The sequence below is a fragment of the Eulemur rufifrons genome, chromosome 20 (assembly GCF_041146395.1).
Source record: "Eulemur rufifrons isolate Redbay chromosome 20, OSU_ERuf_1, whole genome shotgun sequence".
In the NCBI taxonomy this organism is placed as follows: Eukaryota; Metazoa; Chordata; class Mammalia; order Primates; family Lemuridae; genus Eulemur; species Eulemur rufifrons.
Window position 1 is genome coordinate 40,979,025 of NC_091002.1, and position 24,325 is coordinate 41,003,349.

General features: G+C 55.8%; 1 protein-coding gene across 1 annotated transcript in view; it reads right to left on the reverse strand.

Moving 5' to 3' along the window:
- Window positions 1–9,253: 9,253 nt before the first annotated feature.
- The window catches only part of PREX1 (phosphatidylinositol-3,4,5-trisphosphate dependent Rac exchange factor 1), a 163,596-nt gene continuing 148,524 nt past the window's right edge, over window positions 9,254–24,325 (reverse strand). The window contains exons 30-40 of the mRNA XM_069496562.1: window positions 22,683–22,811; window positions 20,937–20,978; window positions 19,684–19,904; window positions 19,046–19,145; window positions 17,270–17,413; window positions 17,058–17,172; window positions 15,555–15,621; window positions 14,290–14,462; window positions 12,741–12,843; window positions 12,476–12,543; window positions 9,254–10,906 (exon numbers count right to left, since the gene is read on the reverse strand). Of these exons, the coding sequence (XP_069352663.1) occupies window positions 10,864–10,906; window positions 12,476–12,543; window positions 12,741–12,843; window positions 14,290–14,462; window positions 15,555–15,621; window positions 17,058–17,172; window positions 17,270–17,413; window positions 19,046–19,145; window positions 19,684–19,904; window positions 20,937–20,978; window positions 22,683–22,811 (1,205 nt within the window). The 3' untranslated portion in view covers window positions 9,254–10,863. The remainder of the gene's footprint in view (window positions 10,907–12,475; window positions 12,544–12,740; window positions 12,844–14,289; window positions 14,463–15,554; window positions 15,622–17,057; window positions 17,173–17,269; window positions 17,414–19,045; window positions 19,146–19,683; window positions 19,905–20,936; window positions 20,979–22,682; window positions 22,812–24,325) is intronic.

Here is a 24,325-nt window from a genome sequence, read left to right on the forward strand (position 1 = left end):
AGGCCTCCATATAAACGCCACCATCTCGGGCCCTCCCTGACCACCCTGTCTAAAACTGCTGGCCACCCCCACCTCCTGGCATTTCCTACCCTCTGCACAACCCCTGCCCCCTCGGCTTCCTTTTCCCCAAAGCACCTGGTATCTCCTAAGACGCTAACAACTCTTGTATTTTCTTCATTGTCTCTCACTCCCCACGAGAACGTGAGCTCCAAGAGAGGAGGGATTTTGATCTGTCGTACTGACTGTTCCATCCCGTGCTCCAAGAACACCGAGTGCCTGGCACAAAGTAGATGGTCAGTAAATATTTATGGAATGAATGAGTGGATTAGAGGTCAGACAAAGGAGCTGGGTAGGTGGGCTGGGATAAGCAGAAAGGAAGAGGAGACATAAATTGGTACTAATGGGATTAGGAGAGGCAGGATGTTGGTGGGAGAAAATTCCAGGGAGAATAAAAGATTCAAAACCCAGGGCCGGGAGAAGGGATATCACAGGTACAGTCTTGACTTCCTCTCCTCCCCCCACCTCCCCCCCCCCCCCGCCGTGCTTAGATCTTATGCCATTTGACAACGGTTCTTTGGAAATTAATTCAATGTTTTATTCATCCTCAAATTCTTTAAAGTTGCAAATCAAACCATCACTGGATGCTTTGCTAACTACATTCCGGGCTCCTGTGTCGCCAATAACTGTGCTCTTTTGCATACCAAGTTGACCTTTCTCTGTCCCAGGAAAATAAATTTCTCCTGGTGTTCATTGCTCTAATTGCATCCACAGTGAGGCAGAGCAAACATCTTCTCCTCCTGATTTGCATTATGCAAAACCTTAATCTCCTCAAGTGTCCTAAAGCCGCTGTGAATGATTCACAGCCTCTCCATGCCAGGAAATGCACTGCTCTATCTGCCAGTCCGTAGAAATTATATTTATTGGGGGGAAATAAAGCAGTTTTGATACTACAAACTATTGGGAAATAATGACCCCCCTGAACATAGATAGCCCATAAATTTGCCTCTTAGGGGGAAATATGAGGCTGATGATCACATACATATTGCTGGGTTTATACGCTTTGTGCAATTATCAGAATGAAGAGGATAGTGGATTTCTGTCTCAAGCAAACTCTTGTGCTGTCGGGTGGGGCTGGTCCTCCCTGAACTGGAGTAAACTGGTCTAAAGGAAGACCCCCAGCCGGCGAGGCAGGAGAACAGAACACTCGGGGCTGTAGCAAGGACAGTAAGAGAGAGCTGGCTCTGAAGCCTGGCCGGGCACGTTCCTTGCTTTGTGACCTTGGGCAGATGACTTAACCATTCTGGGGTTTAGTTTCCTCACCTGTCATTAGAGATTAAAAAAAAAAAAAAATACCGAACCAGGTGGTTGAGTGTTAAATGCAGTCCTGGATGGAATCTTTGTTGGGCACCGTCTGCGTGTGCCAGACCCTGGTCTGTGCTGCAGGGAAACAGTGGAGACTGAGGTGGCCGCGGACCTCAGGGGGCCAAGAGAGAACAGGCCAGGGACGGAGGCTGCTGCCTGGGTCAGCTCGGACTCCGGCCAGTCACCAGTAGAGGGCTGTCGTGGGTGATATGTTCGACACCATTGGTGCCAACCCAACAGCCACTCCCGGCCTTCAAGCCCAACTCCACGCCAAGTGCTCCAGGTACCAGGGAGCCACGAGGTTCAGACACAGGCTCTCCCCCAGCCCCAGCCCATGTTTCTTGGTGATTTCAAGCCAGCGGTTCTCAACCTCATCAGACCCATGACCTCTCCAGAGAAGAAATGTGCTTAATGATCTCTATACTGCCCTGAAATGAAAGTCATAAATAATTAACCTGTAACATCACACACCTACTTAAAAACTCATTACGATGCCCTAAGTGGGTTATAAAAAGAAATAAAAGGACAATAATTTGCAATAAAATAATAATAATTTGTAATAAAATAAATCATATTTCAATATGCAAATGAGCAGGCACAGACACACGAGGAGACATAATGAATGGTTAGATCCTTGCCGACACGTGGAGTTTGGATGTAAGAGAAGATTAGGACGTGCCCCACAACAGAAGGGCAGAAAAATGAAAGAGACCCTTGAATATAAATATTATATTCAGTATACATTAAAATCTCACAGCAATATTTTGTTTCGATAATAAGTTGACGTGGGTTCAAGGCTACGATAATTAAACAGCTCTTCATGTGAGAATGACCAGAGGGGCATTGAAATTTGCATGGGAAACCGGACAGTCTTTGTGTCTTGCAGCTTGGAAGCCATCCAACATTCCTGACCCTGCCCAGCTAAATGCCAGCAATGTCACCAGTCACTGAGACAAGCCAGCCACCCCCGTTCCAACATGTCCCCAGGGCTGTACCTCTCTGGTGGAAAACCACTGGCCGATCATGATTATTCCATTTCCTCTGCCGGCGCCAGGTCTAGGAACGAGCTTGGGATGCGCCTTTGGCTGAAGTGATGCGAAAGAAAACCTGCTGCGGCGGGGGGTGGGGGGGGCGGTTCTGGGAAAGGCATCCAGACTCTCCCACGGCGGCCGTGGGAGACACGTTCTCTCCTTCTCTTTCTGCCTCTGCTGCGTGAGGGTGGGACGGCTGTGGGGAATAACCCTGCAAGCTTCAGGTGAAAGCCTGAAATCGGGCTGCCCGGGCAGACAGCACAGCAGGAAGTTTGAGAGAATCTGGGCCCGGGAGGAGTCAGGGCCTCTGGGCTCGAACCAGAACTGCTGGGAATATCACTGCATGCTTTGGCTTATGACGTCATAAATTGTTCCTAGGATGTAGCTACTTATTTTGGAGTTTTCTCTTTCTTGAAGCCAAAAATATCTCACCTGTGATAGGTAGAGCCGTTTTTGCTCATTATCGTAATGCTTTCCATCTGGTGAGCAAAGACGTAATTAACAAAGCACCAGAACGACCATAATATCATCTGAACCTTGCACCCTACGGGGGGGGGTGGGGGAGAGGTGGATTATGATCCCAATTTACAGATAGGAGCACTGAGGCCAAGGAAGAGGGGAAGCAATTTGCCCAGGGTCAGACCCACGGGCAGTGGCTGAGCAGGGACTTGGCCCCGGTCCTGCGTGACTCCCAGGGCGGCACTTCCCCTCCCCCCACTGCACCCGGGAGGCAGCTCTGTGATCTGACGCCTCTACGGGGCCTCTGTGCTCTAAATATCCACACCATCTTCATCACCATCACCTTCCATTCTCTTTATTAGGGTGATGTCCCCGGATTAAAAATTGTGTCTCTAGGCATTTCTTAATAAAATATGCACATCTCATCTTGAACGAACTAATACATATTCATTAGCACAAATGAATTCTTCATTAGTTCTCACATGTGGCAGGCGATGAAAGGAATGGGACACGGGACAGGTGAGTTTTCAGCCGAGGCTGCTATGGTGCTAGGGTGAGCATTCATCCATTCACTCACGCACTCAATGAGCATTTATCAGGTGTATCCTATTCTATGTGCTGGACGCAGGGCTAGGCCCGGAGCCACGCGTTCAACCAGCCACACTTCCTGCCCACATGGAGCTGGCCTCCTAGCGAGAGGACACAGTCAAAACTGCACGTGAGATGATCGTAGATTTGACAAACTCCAGGAGGAATCACTGCAGCCTGATGAGCTAGAATGTGACTCCACAGGAGACAGGGTGGCCAGTGAGGGCCCCCAGCTGGAGCAGACATTGGAGCTGGACTCTAGACCTTCAGAGTCCCCTCCAAATGAGGCTGCGGCTAGAGTCGCAGAGACACCTCGGGCTGCGCACACGATCAGAGACTTCACCTGCCTTCACCCTCCAACCCCCACACCAGCCCGAGGAGGAACGGGCACTACCAGCCCATGCTACAGACGGGGAAACTGAGGCACAGAAAAGCCAAGTGACTTGCCTGGGAATCCAAACCCAGGAATTCTGGCCACAAAGCTCATGTGCTTAATCACGAGGTCCAATTCTACATCTTCACACATCCCTCCATCCGCGTCCTCATGCCCGAGTGCACCTGCAATTAACACATTTTTTTAAAAAATCAACGTATTTTCTGAACAGCACCACAAGGAAGTGCTCATTTGTTCATTTAAACATTTCAGCTGGCCCATGGCTCTCAGAGCCCTGCTGTGGCATCTCTTCATTTCTATACCAGGAGACCCAGGAGGGAAGAGTCCTGGGCCTTTCCTCGGTGACTCCCATTCTGCAGTGACCCGTGGGCCTGGGGGTTGGGAGCAAGGACCTGGGACAGGATGCCAGGGGCGCAATCCCACTCTGATGCTCCTTGACCACGTGATGCTGGGGGAGCCCCTTCACCCCCACAGAGGGAGAGTGACACAGGGCAGTTGGGGGGTTCAGTGAAGTGTTGAGAACATGCGAACACTGTGCCTGGCACATAGTAGGTGTTCAATTAACACCACACGTCATATTGTCTCTTCAGTCCCATCTGGGCACTGGGATCCGTCCCATCTGCTACTTGGGAGGAGGGGGCTAGATTCTCCTTGATGCCCTTTCTGGCTCAGACACTCTCACCTCCACCACCCTGCAGGGTCAGACATTCTGAGCCTCTGCCATCAGCACAGGGACAGACTCAGGTGGAACAGAGGAGGGTGTGCAGGTGAGAATATCAGGGTGTTCCTGGTCCCTTTTTATAGCTGAGTCTCTGCAGACAGGACACAGGTCTGGCTCAGCCCCTGCAAGGACCCGGATGTGGCAGCCCTGCAAAGCCCCCCAGGCCTCAGTGGCCCAGGACACCCTGCCAGCTTCCTGCCAGCAGGAGGTATGAGGGACAGAGGGCAGCCCCGCCCCCACACCCGAGCCTCCTCCCACCCCCATGGGCTGTTCCCCAGGAGCCTGGAGCTCCACCGTCCTCCAGTGTGGGCCACGCACCATGGAAACAGGTCCCACCTGCCAGGGCCATTCCTGTGCTCCTTCCCAAAGAGCTGTTTGGGCCAAAAGCCAGAAAAGAGAGTGGAAGTCTGTGCCGCCCCTGCAGGGCTGGCGTTCCTCCAGCTCGGTCCCCTGCCACGTTCCTGTCCCTGGAACAGCTCATCCCGGCCCTGCCGTGGTGTCTGAAAAGCCCCCATTCGTCACCCTGTGGCTCTAGGAGGGCTCTGCAGAAGCACAAATAGGTTCCTGGTGGCATCTCCCTGTTACCCACTGGCCCCCATGGCAGCAATGATGCATGTGTCCCTCGGCAGGAAGCCGGGCCACCGGGAGGGGGACAGAGCATGGGCTGGCTCTGATTGGAGAACGTGGAAGCAGCAGGGAGCGTTTGGGGTCTAAACCCAGGGCAGCAGGGCCAGGCAGCACAGTGGGGACGCTCAGGCAGCCCCACACTGGGAACCTGGGCCCAGAAAGTGCTAGAAGGGAAACAAGGCAGGAAAGAGGACATGGCAGTGCCCTCCCCACATGCTGGGCAGAGGCTGGCTGGGGACCCACCCCGGGAGTGGATGGACCTGGGGACGGGGCCTCTCTGCTGAGGCCCCTCAGGACTGCTGGACAGGAAGGCAGTGTGGCCCAGTGCTGCTGCAGTGATCTGGGGACAGGAGCCTGGGCCAGGCCACCCCATGATGCACGTGGGCAGGGGGCCCACGTCATCCTTGGCCACTGTGTTTCCCACTGGCCAAATGTCACGTTGCTACCGCAGACCTGGAACCGCATGCAAGGCTGGTATTTCTGAGCGGCTCAACTTGCCAGCTGTGTGACCTTGGTAAGTCACTCTGAGCCCATGTCCTCCCCTGGGAAGAGAGGCCTTTACCCCGACCTGGAAGGGCTGGTAAGAGGATTGTGTGAGATGATACCATTGAGCCACCCAGCAAAGTGCTCAGCGCCTGTGAGCAATTCTGGGTGTCACTATTGGTCCTTCAAAGCAGTCAGGGAGAGGGCCAGGCTGGCCAGAGTATGGGAAGTCCCTTTCGAGGAATCAGGGCTGGACGCCCTCTCATCAAAGGTGCAGAGAGTGGCAAGGAACCTACTCAAGGTCACACAGCACCGCAGGAGACTCTAACTTCGGCTCTGCATCGCTCTCCTGACCACCCGTCCTCCACCCCACTCGGACGCTTCAGGGGACATTACTCGTGCCCAGAGACACACGCGGCGGGCTGGGTGTCCTGACCCGGCTGCCTGCAGAGCCCGAGCCCCACACGGGAGCCTCCCGGGAGCATCGACGGGCCCACGGCGCCCCCTGGTGGCCATCGCTTCCACGGCGTCGTGGTTCCAGGGCACCAGCAATTGCGAGTTTCCGGGCACAACCTTCGTGGGCACCGCACTTTACAGTTTGCAAGTGTCTTTCACATCCTGCTCACGGATCCAGGAAGACGGGAAGAAGGACGTAAGAGAAAGGAGGGAAAGAAAAGCTCAAAACAGAAAAGGAAGCAATTGAAAAACCGAATCAGGCTGAGAGACATGTTGTGGGACAAAGAAAAACGTAGAAAAGCTAATAAAGAAAGAGGAGGGGAAAGAGACAAAAATAATCAAGAAAGAGAGAAAGAAAAATGGAAAAATAGAGAAAAACAGAAAATATTCACAGCGAGCCCGGCCCAGTCCAGAAGGTGTTGACTGTCCGGACAGTCCCTGCCCCTGCCTGGGTGTGGCGCGACTGTGGCACCCAGAGCCGGCCTTGGGGTCGAGAGCGGGGTGGGCAGGACCCTGCAGGACCGGAGTCCAGGGACCCGCCACCCCTGGCACTGCGCGGTCCCTGGCGCCACCTGCTGGCCAGACAGGGCCCCTGCACGTCCCCCTTGGAAGCTAAACTTTGGTGTCCTGGGGGAGAGTCCGGGTACCCTGGCAATGCAGCCAGGAGAGGGTGACGTCTCCCTTTCTCAAAAGAGGAAACTGACGGCCTGAGAGAAAGGGTGACAGCCTGAGAGACAGTCACACAGTGAATACAGAAGTCTGCCAGATCCGGGGCCGGCGAGGGTGTCTGTCTTCAAAGGTCTTAGTCCAGCCTGCGCGAACAAGCACAGGCGGAAGCACACAATGGTCAGAGGTGCCAGCTTTGGCCACGGGCAGATGTGGCTTGTGTTCCTGGCTCTGAGAGTTGTGCTCCTTCGCGTGATTCACTAATGCCCGGCACTAGGCTGGACGCTGGGCACACCACAGACAGGTGGACGCGGGTCCTGCGCTCAAGGTGCTCTTACTGGTGGGAAAGGAGGACATACGTGAACAGCTAAATTTAGATAAAGTCAGAGAGTGACCAACACACCCCATCCCACCGTTGGCTTCCTGAGTAGCCCCTGACAATCCACACCAAGGGACATCTCAGCTCTACCTGACAGCTGAAGAAAGCTGAAGAAACTGAGGCTCGGAGGAATTCAGGTGCCCGACTCCCTGCCCTTGTCCTGCAGGAGCAGAGGCTCTGAGAGACTCACCCGCTGCAGGACCACAACTGTCCCTTGATTCTCCACTGGCTGGCACAGCTGCTCCTGGTCACCAGGTCCTAACTCAGCTGACATGGCCACGGCAACTCCAGAGCTGAGGACCTGCATGGTCAAGAGCAAGCAGGCCTGGCCTACGTGGGCCGTGGACACTAGAGAGGTGTCCTCCCTGAAGGTGGCAGTTGCTCTTCAGCTCCAGCTGACGCATGGCCAGGTAGGAACGTGGGTCAACGTATCCAGAGCTTCTGATTTTCACAACAAACTAAAAATCAGAATTCAGAGGTGAAATGTGCTGGTTTGTAAATCAAATTTATTTTCTAAAAGAAACACTGGATCAGCAAAGGAGGGGAGCCACATCTATTTCCAAGTTTCAGCCTGGGGCCAGCAGTTTGAGACGTCTTGTCTCATGCAAAAATGTCCCCTTGCTCTGAGCAGCCCTTCATGCTCGCTCTTGTACCGTGAGACACACATCGCTGAGAGAGGGGCCCCGGCTCTCTCTCTCTCCCACGTTGCAGGTGCAGCTGAGTCTGCGAAGAGGTGTGACTTGCTCAAGGCCACAGAGGGCCCGCTTCTCAGCTCTAAACCACCACTGCCCCCGACTACAGAACTCGCTTTCTCTCTGCTGGCCCCAAGGTGGAGAACAGGCTGAAACTGGTGCTTCCTATACAAGTGTCTGCCTGAAGGAAGATATCAAATCCTCTCTGTTGACCCCAAATATAGATTGCGTTAACAGCTCTTCCCCGAGAGTCATGTTCCCTGGCTCCAAACACTGGCCTCGGATAGTTCTAAATAATCAATCCATCACTGTGCCTGAAATCCCAGCAGGCCTCACTCTCGTCTGTTACAGTATTGAGTCTTTCGAAACCTATAATGGAAAGACGCCAGGATGCCTCTCTGGGAGGGATCCAGTCGGGGTTTCAGAGAATGGGGTCTGGGGCAGGTCACTCTGGAAGGAACAGAGACTAAAGGAGAAGGGGTTCCGTGTGAAATGGCAGGGCTGGGTGGAGTGGCATGGCTCAGGGGGCCCCAAGGTGGCTACGACCAATAGGAGGAGGCCACCCCAAAGGCAACTTTCATGGATGTCAGTGTCTTCCGAAGTGTGAATAATGAAGGGGAAAGGAAGGCGGGGAGAGGGAAGTGGGGAGAGGGAGGGAGGCACGGGGCAGGCACGGCCCCACAGGTCTGCAGCCAGGGCATCAGATGCCTTTGGCTGGGCAAATCGACCCCGGCAGCGTCACAAAGATCGCCCAGCCCGGACAGCCGACAGCCCGGGACCCAGCCAACAGGTGAGGACATAGACTGTCGGTTCTGATTGGTCCATTTGGCGTCTGTTCTGATTGGCCCATTTACGGCCAGCGTGAGTTCTGATTGGCCAGCAACCAAAACCAACCCCGCTTATTGGGTATTTTGAATTTCATTCCTGCCCAGACCCCATGGGCCCTGTAGGTTGCCACGGAGGACGACCGGGTGCATCCCTTGAACCTACCCTGACCCTTTGGCACATGTAAGACACCAAAGAGGGGGCAAGGAATTCCTGGAAAAATAGCAGTCACGTTTCCCACCCTCGTGATGAAACGGGAGCTCTGAATCCAAAATCAAGTTGAACTGCAACCCAAAGCCCCTTATCTTTCTGGTATGCCTGAGTTGCAAACCGGCCACGCGGTCTCGGGTAGTTCTCAGCAATCCCTGCCAGGGAAGCTGTAGTGTCCCCATTATCGAGGGGGAAACTGAGGCACAGAGTGGTAACATCAGTGGCTTCAAGGATACTCACAGCAGAGACCAGAACTGCGCTCCTGGAGGCCTCCGAAGCACGAGTTCATCCCTCCGGCTGCCCCCGGCCGCACCCACCCCACGCCACCCCCCGCAGGTCAAGCAGATTGCAGCCTCGTTCTTTGTATTATAAACTGACTTTTAATAATAATAAAAAAATCTATCATGAATTTAAGGAGAAGAATCTGTACATTTTAAAGTAAACCAGTGCACGATGCCCTGGCCCTAGGGGCCTTTCTCCGTTTCCCACGACAGGCTACAGCGGGTCCTCGTTTGTATCTGCCACAAGATACAGTGTCAAGGCCACCGCTTACTACCCTGTGTGCAGCGGCAAGAGAGGGAAGGTGGCCCCTGGGGGCGGAGGTGGCCAAGACGCTGGTGGGGCTTCAAGCCCCTTGGCCTCAAGGGCAGCAGGAACCCCACACCCCATCACCCACCAGACCACACAGCCCCTCCCTTCCTCCTCAGTGAGGACATTTCCCCGCAGGCCTACAGAAGCTGAGGGGTCCCTGTGTAGGTCCTTCCTCCCACAAGGTGGGCAGGAGGGCTTCCTGCTCTCTGGCTGGCTGAGAAGTCCCAATGCCCTGCTCTGAGAAGCTAACATCAAGGAAATAAATTACAGAAGCCACCACCAGTGTGTGCCAGTGGCCCTTCTACCTGTGTGAGATGGCATCTCTGGTGTGGTTCAGTCCCCTCCAGCCCCCTCCCCTGGCCGCCCTCAGACCCCTGCAGCCAGGCATTCAGAGAACAAAGTCCTAACTGCTAGAGACCTGAGGGTGGGCGGGAACAGGAATCACAATCGATGTCTGTAACACGTTATGACCCTACTATTAAAAAAGAAGAAATATCGACATTTTTTAAATTTTCAATAATTTAGTTTTTCTTTTTTTCTTTCTTTCTTTTTTTTTTTTTTTTTTTAGTAGAACTGGGAAAAGCTGTCAATGCTACCTTATTTTGGTCCCTGTTAGACAATATACCTTTCTTTGAAATTTAAAATGTCAAATATATAATCACACAACTTTAGAAAAAAAAAATCTCGACAACACCAACAACAAAAAAATCCCCAAATAAACCAGAGATTTCACACCATATAAATAAAAGTCGGAGCAAATCTCGTGCCCAGGGCTGATGGCTCAAGGTCCAGTGGCCATGATGTGAGAAGCTGGTGTGGCTTCCAGGGGTCCTCGTGGCGGCAGGTGTGGGGCCCTGTCTCCATCTCTCCTGGCCGAGGCCCGGCTCTTCCGGGTCCACCAGGCAGGTTAGTACAGGGTTAGGGGTCAATCTGGAAGCTACGGGCAGGAGGGGGAGACACGTGTGGTCTCCTGGAATGTGGATTAGAAGGAAACCAGGGGTTTCAAAAGTGCAGGTTGAGCCATCCCGACGGAGCTGGGTCTGTGGGTTTCCAGCTGTGGCGCCCTACGACTTTCCCGTGTCCTGGGGACTTGGAGGCAGGGGCCCAGGCCCTGGCGGCCCCATCAGCCCTGTGGGTCTCCGGCACCCCTCTGGCTTCTGGCAGAAGGTGGAGCATGTGGCAGTCCGGTGCTGATCAGCCAGTTCGTCGAAGAGTGGGGGCCCAGGCTTGTCCTCGAGGGAGGCAGTGGAGGAATCTGGACAGATCCCAGAGCAGGTGACAGCGATGCCTCGGGCTGTCTCTGGGAAGGCTGGCGCTGTCCCATGTCCTCCAAAATCCCAGCTCCAGAGGACACAGCCCAGCATGGGACATCTGGGTGTTCAAAGGTCCCCGTCCACCGGCGGCTGGCAGAGGCGGTAGAGGCTGGTGGGCAGAGGCAAAGCGTGTGAGCCGTGGCCTGGGCAGGCCGTGGCCTACTAGCGTGATTATTTCCATTTCTACGTGGACACGTAATGCATGCCCAGAAAACAAAGCTCCACTGAGATAAAAAGATGCAGGGTGAAAAGTATTTATGCTTCCCACGTCCCTCCCCACGGCCGGCCTCTGCCCTCCCCTGAGACCGGCGAGGTGATTCCAAATGAAGACGTGTCTGCACGTGCACGTGCGTGTGTTCAGGTGTGTGCAGGCGGGAGCACTTTTCCACACCAGCAGTGGCAGCCAGACACCGCACTCTGCCCCACCCTTCTTCCACTGAATCTGCCCTGGGGACCTCTGCGTGCAGCACACGGAGGCTGCGCTGGGACGACACTGGGCTTTATCTCCGAGCAAGACGGGGCCACTGCTGGGTTTCAAGCAGGAGAAGCAATCGGGTCGGCCGTGGGAAGAGTGACGGTTGGGAGGCGGGGGAACAAACAGGAGGCTGCCCTGGTGACAGGGGCAAGCAGAGGCACAACGCGGCTCTGTGGTTAGAGTTCGGCCTCCAGGCCAAGACTGCCTGGGTTCAGAATCCCAGCTCTGCTGTTTACTAGCTGTGTGACCTAGGATAAGATACCTAACCTCTCTGTGCCTCAGTGTCCCCACCTGCTCACAGGGTGGTTATTTGGATTAAATGAGTGCACAGAGGGGAAAGGACTGGAACAGTCCCGGGAGCAGTGTAAATGCCACGAGAGTACAGAGGAGAGCCGCGTGCTCCACTGGCGAGATACACACGAGTCTGTGCGGGCCTCAGCGTCACACCAAGGGCAACGCCCTGGTCTTGACAACATGCTGAGATCACGCATGACACTCTCACTGGGGAAGCTGCCTGAAGGGTACGGGGGGAACTATCTGTACCATTTTTACAATTTTGTGTGAGTCAAATTATTTCAAAATAAAAAGTTATTTAAACCTTGTGGGAGACGTTGGTGGCCAACTAGGGCAGTGGGGAGGGAGAGAGGAGATAGACTACAATGAGTTAATGTTCCTGAAGGGGCTGCTCCTGGCACCGAAAGGAGCATTTAAAACAACCTGGGGAGACGGTGGGGCAGGAGGATGGGGGAGCGGACTCCTCGTTCTAAAGACTGAGAATGGAGATGTTACCGCAAATCCCTCATCTCAGACGGGGCCAGGCTTCTCTATGAATGGCTAAAAGGCTGAGGCTGATCAGTTAAAATCAGAGCCTTCTTCACTTTGCCTAAGGTGAAAGGTTGCCACTCAGGGCTCAGGAGGCTCAGGGCTGGGAGGGCACAGGCTGGGGGGCAAGTGGAGGGGCAAACTGAGCCACCCCCACATAGCACACTTGGGGACCTCACCTCATCTTCCCAGCTGGGTGGGAGCTCCTTTGGGAGGTGACAGATGGAGTTTGGGGACAGTGGGGTCCCCATCAACGAGAGGGGAAGCCCTATCTGAGCACCAGGGGTCTGCTCGGAGTAAGGCCGGGAGTTGGATGCCCAACCCGGGCCCTGGTCCTGGCCTTCTGAGGCGGGGGGGACGATGGACAGGGCAGCCACTCACCGCGGTGCGCCCTGCGGCATCTGATCCTTGACTCGCAGGTTTTTGGCCAGAATCTCCACCCTGGGGCCCTGGAAAGAAGGAACCATCAGACCTGGGACCCCAGCAAGGCGTCCAGGGCACAGGAGGAAGCTGGGGGGAAGGGGGATGCATAAATGGGAAGCCCCAGAAGCTGCAATCCACGGTCCCCTCCAGGCGGGGAGAAGGTCCAGGTCTGGGGCTGAGAGCCACGGTCCCCTCGGCCCAGGATGTGGACGGGCCGCCTCACCTGCTTGCGCATGATGTCCGTGGCCTGCATGATGCACTTGGGCAGCAGCCCGTGGCTCCGTGCCAAGATGGCCGCCTGCTCCAGGGAGACGCTCAGGGTGCTCCTGCGGCAGGGCCAGAGTGGGGGAGACATGCTGGGGGCGACTTCCTGCCCCTCCACGGCCTCCGGGACCCACCCCATCACATGGCCTCATCTCCTCCAGCTGCCCCCAGACAGCGAACAGCCCTCCTCTCCCCAGGTGGCCGCTGGACCAGCACCCTCAGCCCTCAGCCCCTCCCCTCCTCCTCTCTTCTCCCTCTCTTCCTCCTCCTCCTCCTCCTCCTCCTCCTCCTCCAGGAGGCCACCACTGCCTCCCTGTCTGACCCCGGTCATACACAGAGCCACCCAGAGGGAACTTTGCTGAGTTCTCTGTGACTTTCCCAGTGCCTCGTTCAGGGGAGGACCAGTACACATTTGCTGAGCGAGTGACCGGGGAGACTGCCCGATGCCTCACGACTGGGCAGCAGCAGGGTTTGAGATGGACACCATGGACACCTGGGTTCATCCCTCACTGGGTCCCTGAACTGTTCTAGAACACGGCGCTGTAGCCAGACCTCCTGGATTCAAATCCCGTCCTTCCACGTGGTTATTCTGTGACCCCGGAAAGACGAGTGAGTCTCAGTTTCCCCAACTATAAAACAGGGACCACAATAGTGCACGGTTGACATCGTGGGTCAGGACGTCAGCAGCAGCACCTCCCTCCCCCGGCTGTGACAACCAAAAATGTCTCCAGACATTGCCAAATGTCCCTGGGGAGCAAAATCATCCTGGCCGAGAATCCCTAAAACAGGCCCTGTGGCACCGGCTTGCTGGAGGAGGAAAAGGGCTGATCCGCATGGGACATTAACGACGGAACCCGGGCACGGTGAGCGCCACGCTGAGATGTCAACTCAACAAATGTTTCCCGAGCACCTGCCCTGTGCCAGGCCCTGCGCCAGGTGCGGGAACCAGCAGAGAGCAGGCCAGGCCCCTGCCCTCCCAGGGCCGGCCCTACACTGGGCAGCGGAGAAGAAACGAACCCCCACGTAAAGGACGTCGTTGTGTGGTTGGTGACGGCCACGAGGAAGGAGAGTGGGGAGGTGCGGGTGGGCAGGGGGTGCAGGTTCAGATAGGGAGGTCAGGGAAGGCCTCAGGGAGGAGACACCTTCCTCCCTGGACAAGCAGTGGGGGGGAAGGACAGAGGTAGGAGCGTGTCCAGTGAGGCCCGGAGGCCAGTTCTGCCTCATAAAGACGAGCAATTGTTACTGTCCGTGTTGAACGAAGGTTCCGGCAGAACCGCCTGCGCAACTCTGCCATTCACGCTAACAGCGGACTCAGAGCAGCAGGCAGCTCCACAGCCCTCCTGGGCCACCTGCCACTGCCGGCCCATTTCACAGACAGACAAACTGAGATCCAGAGAGAGCCGAGGCCTTGTCTGGGCTCCATAGGCAGGGGCAGAACCAGGATTCGAACCCAGCCATCCTGCCTCCTTGCTCTGGGCCCCCCAAACCACCCCGTGCGCTTGGCTCACCTCTGCATGCCTGTGCCGCACATGGCGATCTGGCAAGCCCCCAGGCGGTAGCAGAGCTCCGAGGAGATGGGGATGAGGCCGGCGCCCAAGCTCCCCCCAGCCCCAGGCTTGGGATGGACGAAGGACTTCATGAGGCGGCAGAGCTCGTCCAGGGCGTTGATGGGGCGTATCAGCTGCAAGGTGACAACACACGCTGGAGGGTCGGGGGTGCCTAATGGCCCCCTCCCGCCCTTCCTCCCCCATCGCCTCCTGCTAGTCCAGCTCTCTTACTGCAGCTGCCTCCCAGCTCACCTCCCTGGGGTTTACAATCCAATCCAGCCTTCTCCAAACCCTGCTCAAGAACCACCTGTGGCTCCCTACTGCCCTACAAGCTGGCATTCAGTGTTCACTATAAATTTCAGTTCTAACCTTACAACCTAATTCTCTTCCCCTGCCCAGTGTGTCCCCAGCTAAGCCTAAATGAAGTACCCTCTCCTGTCCCCTCAAACCCACCGTGACCAGCTCAAGTGGCCCCTCCCCAAGAAGAGCCTTCCTCTGCCTGCAGTTTTCCTCGTCCACTCACACGGAGGTACAAATGGCGGTTCACTAACTTTCTGTGCCATGGTGATGCTCTGCCAGCCGGTCTCAAAACTCCCAAGGGGCTGTGCCCACCACTTCTCCCAGAGCCCCCAGCCCCAAGGCCAGCACCCCAAAACCATCATCAGATTCAGGCCTGAGCCTGGGAAAGCGGGAGCCGAGAGAGCCGCATCTGGGTGTGGAGCCGGGAGCTCGAGCCACAGACAAGCCGCCGGGAGGCCCTGAAGGGCAGCTGCTCCCGGCTCAGGCCACGAGGACACTGGGACCGTGGGCCCTGACAGCCAGCGCTCTCCGTTCCCCAAGCAAAGCTGGAAGACTCCATTTTTATGGAAAATCCTTTGACTTCTCAATGTTGGCAACAAATTCGAAACAAAGACAAACAACACTGCACACGCCACATCTGGAGCCGGATCCACTACTTTGCCCTGTGTGGGCTCCAGCCCCAGAGAAATGCTGTGATTAACACAGGGTGGACGCGGCACAGGGGAGCGGGTGCAGCGAAAAGAAATCACCCTGGAATTCTGAGAAGGGGAGGGAGGTATCCGGGGAGACTTCCTGGAAGAGGGACTGCAGGGGCCTCAGGGGCTTCTAGGCCAGGATTCTGGCTGGGGCTGTTGGCCGAGTCCCGACCTGAGAGCCCCCATCCTGCCCAAGCTTCGTGGGCTGGAGAGAGGGCAGCGTGGGCACACCTGGTCTATCTTCACCGCGGTGGTACTGGCATCCGTGGGCAGGTTAGACCGTTCCAGGTAAAACGCCCTGCGAGAGAAAGACGGGGCTAAGGTGACCCTGCCCGGCCCCTCCTCTCCCTGCCCTCGCCTGGGCAACAACTCCCACACCACGGCCTCCGCTATGCTCCCCGGACTCTCAGAAAGAAATCCCTAAGAGCGCCCTGCAGGCTGTCCACGCCCACAGGAGCCTGCTCCTCCGACAGCCCTGGGGAAGCAAGAAGGGGCCTCCCGGGCACTCCTCAAATGCTCCCTGTCCCTAACTGTCCCCCTCCATCCCCAGCCCCTCCCCCGCAATCATCCTGCCTCAGTTCTCTTCTGAGGCCTCTCAGCGCTTGGCACTTTGCGTGCTCTGTATTTACTGGTTTATTGTTCACCTCCCCTTCTAGAACAGAGCTCGGCAAACTTTTCCTGTAAAGGGCCAAACAATAAATATTTTAGGCTTTATGAACTGGAGTGTCTCTATGGCAACACTGTTCAACTCTGCTGTCATAGCACAAAAGCAGCCACAGATGACACCTAAACGTGGCTGCATGCGAATAAAACTTTATTTAGAAAATAGGGGACGGCCAGATGTTGCCAAGCCCCGCTCTAGAACACCTGCTCCCTGAAGAACAGGACTTTGTTCTGCTCTCTGCTGCGTCCCCAGCAAGTGCCAAGAACAGGGCCTGGTCCACAGGTCTCAATTAACATGTGCCAAATGAACGCAGGGATGAATGAATGATCACAGAGGCGTTAAAATATTCTACATGTGGCTCAGAAGAGATGGATAGTATCGATCAATCCAAACAGATGCCGGTTTTTAAATAACTGGGCTGGATGTTTTCTCTGGGAAGTGAATGAAAGTATCTTTCTCCCATTTCCAAATGGCAGAACCGGCCCCAGGAGGATGAAGGCCCCGCCCACACCTCGCCACCCAGCTCCTGGTTCTCAGCCTGCCTTTGTCACAGGGGAGGTGGTGAGGCAGAAGGCGGGAAGGGCAAGGGTGGCTGCAGCGGGAGGTGCTGAGCCCACAGCTCTCTCCCTGGACCTGCGCTGCCTCCCAGCCAGGCCCAGCCTTGTCCTCTCTGCTGTTCTCTGGGGGTGGGTTCCCGTGAGCACAGCCAAGGCCCACACCCCTCACTCACAGGCCCAAGAATCCCAGGGCCCCGGTGCCAGCTCCCACCCCCACGCAGAATGGCACTCTGCCATTCTGGCAGGAAGGATCTGCTTTGAAGCTCAGCCACTGCCGAGCTGTGCAAGCTTGGACACGCTGTGTATGCTCTCTGGGCCTCGGTTTCCTCATCTGTCAAGTGGGTTAGAATGGCCTACCATGCAGACTGCTGTGAGAACCTCACGCAGGCACTCGAGAAACGGCATCTGGCTCACTCCCCACGCCAGGCACCCGTCCGGCACCTTGTATGCTAACGCCCATGTCCTGTGGAGGTTTCCTGACTCCCACCCCCCAGGTGGACCCCAGGCAGATACCTGAGTTTGCGGTAATACTGCTGCACTTTCTCCAGGGACTGCGCGTTGATCTCCTGCTGCAAATCTTCCCCAGCCTGGCTGCCTGGAGGAGGTGGCCCCTCCACATTCTCCAGGGCTGTGAGGGAGACGCAGGGGGGAAGGTGGTCGGGCCCTGGGGAGCTTGGTGGTCTTGACCCGTCCCTCATGGCCCCGCCCAGATGCCCAAAGCTCACCTTTCGTGAAGAGCACCGTGTGCAGCCTCAGGCTGGCCCCGCCCTCCAGGCGGGAGGGCAACTTGGAGAAGTGGTAGCTGTCGAGGTAGAAGATGACCTTCAGCGCCTGCCGGCTGCCCTCAATGTGGTAGAAGATGTTGGTGTCTGCGGGAAGGCAAGAGCGGGTCGGGCGGGGGGTCGCCAATGAGGCCAGGCAGGGGTCCTGGCACAGCCAGAACAGCTCAGGACCCCCTGCCCCTGCTCCGGAGCGGCATCCTGGGGCCTCCCTGTTGTCCCCAGCCCAGAGGTTAGCCTCAGACCTCCCTGCCTGCCCACCCTCCTGGGGTAGCCTCAGACAGGCCTGTCCTCCCGCACTCTGACGCCTCCCATTGCCTCCTCCAACAGCTCCCGGTCTCCACTGCTGAGTTCTTGCACCTGATGCCACCTCTGCTCAGCTGGGGAGGCCGCAGCGCTCGTCTTCAGAGCGTCCCTCATGCTCCTTCACCCCCACCCCGCCTGGTAGCCCAGGGCCCCTCCCTGGCCAAAGCTGCCCTCAAACAAGGCCTGTGTCTTACTCACACCCACAGGGAAGAGCTCAGGGCAGGGGTGGCAAACACAGCTCTCAAACCCGTCCTGCACCGTGGCAGGCGGCACCCACTGACCAAAGCTCTGCCTGAGCCCAGCTCAGCCGAGACAGCAGCCGCTGCGTGTCGATTCAAATGGGTACCGGAAAAGAAACCTGCTGACTTTCTAGACTAGACCATGCATCGTCAGCTGGAGTGATACTGCCCCCAAGGAGATAAAGATTGGTTCTTGGGAGAGAGGGAAAAAAACCCTATTCTTTTAATGTATAAGCACAGATACACAGATGGGCAGACATACAGTAATAAAATTTCACGGGGCACAGCAATTAGGAAAAACTGGACTAAAAAGGCTTTCTATGAAATGAAAAAGATTGAGAAACACTAATCCACAGCAGTGGTTCTTAAACTGCCGTGCTTCAGAACCCCCCGGAGGGCCTGTCAACTCCAGGGTTTCTGACGCCCAGGCCTGGGGGGGGCCTGAGAGTTCTCCTCTCTAGCAAGTGCCCAGCGACTGCTGGTGCAGGGGCCGCACGCGGGGAACCGCTGCTCTGGAACAAAACCCACTGGTGCTCAGCCCTGCTGCCCATCCAAGTCCCCTGGAAACCTGTCCTCAGCACCAGGCCGCCCCACAAACTGACCAGAATCACTCGGGACGGGGCACCGGAAGCTCTGCAAAGCCCCCCACGTGATTCCAGTGTGCAACCGGGGCTGAGACCCCCTGGGCTGGACTATGAGCTCCGGGAGGGCAGGGACCACGGCCGAATTTCTCTCCTGACACATACTACATGCTCATAGTTACGGGTGTGTACACAGAAGGGTGGGTGGGTGCGTGGGTGCATGGATGAAAGGGTGGGCGGTGGAAGGATGGGTAGAAGGAAGGAAGTGTCTTAATTAATTACTGTATAAGCCCTTAAAGAATCTTAGCAAGTTTTCACCCCGAAGGACGTCTCTAGAGTAGAATTTTAATAGGAATTGGGCACTGCTTGTCATTCTTAATTAAGAGCTATTAGAGACAGATGGGCCTCTATTTTCCATGTGTGCCCAAAGTTCAGCTTTGAGACTCATGTTGTGGGCATTAGGTTCGATAGCACTGGGTGCCAGGCCAACCTTGGGCCGCTGGCCTAGAGGCAGGGGAAGGACAGGCTGACCCCAGAGCAGTCCCTGTTACCCCAGAACCCCAACTCCCATGGTGGGAGTGGGAAGAATCACTCACTGGCCACGTAGTTCTCATCCAGCTGCTTAAAGGAGAAGGTGACGTTGTCCAGCTCCGACAGGGTCACCCAGATGTCCTCCAGCATGGTCCGTTCCTCCTTCTGCAGGAAGACGACGGGGTGGAGTCGTCTCAGGTGCAAAGTCGCCTTCCAGGAACTAGGCGAGAGCGGATCTCCCGCCAGGCAGGCGCCGTGTGCAGCCGCCGCCAGCAGGGGGCGCTCCAGGCCCGCACGTCCCCGCAGCCCGCAGGTGGGGCTTCCAGAGCGGCCTCAGATGGCACCAGGGACATGCGGGGCCGTGTAGGATGCTGAGCAGCATCCCTGGCCTCCACCCCCCACACCCCAGTTGTCACAATTCCAAGAGTCCCCTAAGGGATAAAAACCGCCCTTGGTTGAGAACCGCTAGTCTGGACCATTTATTTCACTTGTTTGCTCATGTTGTCTCCCGCTAGGATACCAGATCCCTGCGCACAGGGACTCTGGCTGCTCACTGCTGGATCTCCGGTGCCCACAGAGCGGCACACAGTAGGTGCTCAACAAATAGAGGTGGCAGGACCTATGACGATGGCAAGCCTGAGGGGCGGCACCAGCGGGTGGGCCAGCAGCAGGGGTCCCCAACCCTCGCGCCCTCCCCACTCACCACGGTGGCCGGCGAGAGCAGGGACTGCCAGTGCAGGAGGACGCCCGTGGCCGCCACCTGCTCCAGCCACTTGCGGCTGGCGTCGCGGCTGCTCTCGTCGTACTCGCCATTGTTGTTGTAGCGGTAGCTGAGGGCCGCCAGCAGCTGCTCGGAGAAGGTGCACACGGCGGCCACCAGGGCCTGGCAGAAGATGGCGTCCCTGCGCAGCTGCAGCTCCGTGTCTGGGGGCAGAGGGGACCTCAGTGGCGGGGTGCTCCTGTGCCATCGGTGGCCCTCACCCCAAACCCTGGGCCCAGGACTCCCCATGGGTCCCCCACAAGGGGCTAACTTGAGGCCAAAACTTAATCCCAGCTGCCAAAAGCCAATTCCACAAAAATCAATCCTCCTAAAGCCAGCCCATCTGCCGAAAAGCTCACTTCTCTCAATGACCCATCTGCCTGCTGAAAAACAACTCGCGATTTTCCCCAAGGCTTTCCCAAAACCCTGTATCCTCAGCTGTTTCTCCACGTGTTACGGGATTTCTTGGCCTTGGCCAGTTGAACACCAACGATGATGCCAAGCTCTTCTGCCAAGCTCCACGTTTTAAGAAATGTAGTTTACCATTCTGTCTGTTTTTGGAAACTAGGCTTTCCTCCTGCCCCCGCCTCTTCCCTTGCCCCTGGTCCTTGACCTTGGGCAGAAATGATCTGCAGAAATGGCCAATTTCAGGCAATTGGTCTTTCAGGGTCTCAACCATCGGAAGGAATTATTTTCAACAATTGGCTTCTGGCCAACAGGGTTTTAGTGACCAATTTTGACCTAGATCCTATTGTAATTCCCTCTTGAGAATTTCTAGAAAGAAGAGGGGATGGAGAAGGTCTCTAAGATGCCCCAGCCCACCTTCCCCCATTCCTCTTCCCCATCTGCTGGGTGGGAAATCTCCAGGCCGGGGCTGAGGGTTCTAATGGCAAAGAGCCTCTCTGTCCCATGTCCTTGTCAGCATCCACCCAAGCCTGGAAGGTGGATGGGGCTCCTGGCTTCAGGGCCCTGGGACCCGCCCACTGGACACAAGAGGAAGCAAGGTTCAAGTAGATCTTGGAGGGGCTACAGGCCAAAGTGTTGTTCCCCAAGTCCAGGCCCTCACAGACCAGGGACAGTCAACCTTGGCCGGCAGAAGAGGCCTCCCCCGGGCTGTGGCCAGGAGCACCCACTGCCAGGACGGCCTCTCCTGGACACACCTGGGTGTGCACCACACATGCCTTCAGAGCCCTCACCTGTGCATTTCAGCAAGGCCAGGAGTAGTTGGTTCTTCCCATCTGGAAGGAGAAGGGGCAGAGACAGGTGGATGGGCCGAGAGGAGTTAGCAGAAGTGAGAGCAGAGCTGCCCCCAGCCCAGGTGCTGTGACCCCTTCGTGACGAAGCCCTAGGTAGGGAAGTCGTGCTCAAGAAGCCTTTACTGAATGTTGGGTGAACTCCTGGAACCCTGCACATCCAGGGAATGGAACTCCAGCTGCTGGCATTATCTGCCCCCAAGCATACAGCAGACAGAGACTAAACCAGCCCTTTAACCCCTGGGCCATAGCCCCTGCTCTATGCCCTGTACACACACATGTGGACACACGCTCACATGCGTACACACACACAGGTACACGTGCATTCACAGACACATGCACTCACATGTCAACAGACACCCACATATGCAGGCACGCCACAATCATACGTAGCCTCACATATGTGCGCACATTCTAGACAGTCGCAGCCCTACACGTGCAGAAAAAGCTCATTTCTTCCAGAGAAAGGCCTAACATCCTAGTCTCTTTCCTTCAAAAAGATGCTCTTGGGCCCAGAAAGGGCTTAAAAGAAAAATCTGAAAGGCCTTTGAATGTAGGCCCTCAAGGTACTTTCTTCCCTAGAGAGGCACGTAAGACTCAGGGCTGGGCATGCTGATGACGACAGCAGCTGCTGAGCCTGCATTGCTGAGGACCCACTGTGCGACAGGCTGAGGACTCACTGTGCCCAAGCAGTGAACTGAGTGCTCGATCTGTACTGACTCATTTAATCCTCACGACAACATGTGAGGGAGGTAGCCCTGTGAGCCCATTTTACATGTGAATAAACTAAGGCCCAGGGAAGTCAAGGAACTTGCCAGGGTGACACAACCAATAGGTGGGTGGGCTGGGATTCAAGCCCTGGTGATCTGGCTCCAGAGTCCACACTCTCAACTAATTACAGTTGGGGAAAACAGGCCAGCTCGGGTCAGCAGAGCCTTGCAACTCAGAGGCCACTGTCCCCTGGGGGAACAGCCAGAGTACTTGCACTTGCTGTCCTGGTCAAAGGTGCCCCTGGCCTGGATCCTTCTAACCCAGGAGTCTCAGACTCAGATGCCGGCAAGGCCCAGGCAGCTGACGTCGGATGCACGGAGCACACTCCAGGCCGTGGGGAGCAAGGAGGACTGCGGGGAATTGGAAAGCACCGCCCAGCTGAAGAGCGCAGCCGCCATTCATCGCCAGCAGAGTGGCGATATGGGACTGTGGGCCTGGTTTCACCAGATCTTCCGATTAGCCGAAGTAGCCAGAAATCTAGATTTTTATGTGAGATCTCTCACTGTAAACACTAGCAGCAGATTCACATTTTTTAATGCTGCAGCATCAAAACCTATCTGTGGGCCCAAATGTGGTCAGTAGACTAGCCAGCTTGTGACCCTGACGATATAGAAAGTGGACGAAACCTGCAGTTTGGGAAGCTGAGAAAGAACAAATTCTGCCTTTTGAGCCTCCTGACCCCAGAAGGAAGCCTCAGCACGATCAGCACCCACACTCGGCAGCTCCCTGACCACATGTACACAGCCCCCGAACCCTGTGCAGGACAGACGCTCGGCTGAGAAGGACACTGTTCCTCTTGTCCCTTCCTTGGGCGTGGCGAGACATGGGGCACAGAGCGGGACCCATTCCTGAGCTCTCTGCATTCCACACGCAGGACCCAAGGCACAGAACCCCCACACACATCCTCCGGCCCCTGACCTTCCACGTGTCTCTGGATGTTGTCCACCAGGGTCTTGATGGAGTTGGGGAGGTTCCAGGGGTCCTCCTGGATGCTGATCTGGATCAAGCTCCGGCCACGGATCGTACACTCTTCTTTCTGTTTGAACTCTGGGGCAGGAAAGTGGCATGAGGGCCAGCGAAGGGACGGAGGCAGCTTTGGAGAAAGGCGGCACAGAGGCCTGTGTCCCATCAGATTCCAAAGCTCATAATCCCAGGTCAAGGGAGCTGGCAGGACTCCCGGGTGTCATCTGGTCCATGGAGGGCAAACACGCTGTAAGTGTGTTGCTACTTCATGGTACCGCGCCCACGGCAGACACCACTAATCAGTCTCAGGAATCCCTCCTGCTGGTCTGAGGCCTGGACTCTGCTCAGCTACACGCGAGCCAGCACAGACCCCACCGATCAGTCATGGCATCCTCTTCTCCTAAGCCTGGGTGCTGCAGCCACAGAAGGATGCTCAGGTACCACCTCCTCGTAGCCACAACCAATCGAGCCGGCACGTGAGTTGTAACCTAGTCTGACCCTTTCCCTACACGGAGGAGGACACCCAGGCACAGAGTGGGAAAGTGACTTGCCCAGAGTTACACAGCTGGGTAATGACAGAGCTCAGATTTGACTCTGGCCACGGCAGGATGATTCAAAAGCCAGGTAGACACAGGCCCCTGTTCCTTTGGCCTCATCCCTGCTACAATGTGCCAATTTCTGAGATAGCTGTGGTTTTGATTCCTCCAGGTTTGTCATTTCTGCTTTCTGAGGTCCATCCCTGAGAGATGATCCTAAGACAGCAGGACGGGCAGCTCAGCTAGGGGTGCCCCAACTCCTTACCACTTCCTACCCTTACTTAGGGACAACTGCCTGTCTGCATTCCTATCTCCTACACCCTGAGAGCTCCTGAGGTCAGGGCAGTGTCAGAGTCATCTCAGGGTCCCCAGTGCCCAGCACAAGGCCTGCCAAAAGCTGGTTCTCAGGAATTATTTACTGGCTGTATAGATGCATGGATGAGAAGGTGGGTGGACAGGCAGGTAGAGAGATGAGTAGGTGGGTGGGTGGATGGATGAGTGGGTGGACAGATAAGTGGGTGGATGGGTGGATGGATGAGGGGAGGGCTGGATGGAGGAGGGGGTGGATGGATGGATGAGTGCGTGGACAGATGAATGGATGAGTGAAATGGGTGGACGGATGAACAGACAGTAGGTGGGTAGATTGGTGGGTAAACAGGAGGAAAAGCAGGCGAAAGGACAGGAGAAATTTCAATTCTTTTTCTCTCAATCATTTCAAGAAGAAAGTCTCGATTTGGTGCCGGAAAGCCCTTAACACTTCTTTAATCCACAAGTCCCTCCTTAAATAAATAACAAAGAGCCCTTGGCAGGCAACAGTATGTAGCTGCAGTTTAATGATATTTTTTGTTGTTTCCATTGAATTTATCATCATGGTTTATCATCAATTTATGGTATGTTATTCTGGCTTTCCACATATAGAGAGTTTAATTAGGTCCTTTCAAAAGTTAGCTTTTTAAAAGGGAGATAGTTTTTCTAAAAAAAAGTTATGTCAATAATAAAACAGGCGTCAAATGAGCGTGGTTAGACCGTGAAGGAGTAAGTAGGTTCTGTGAACTGGCTAAA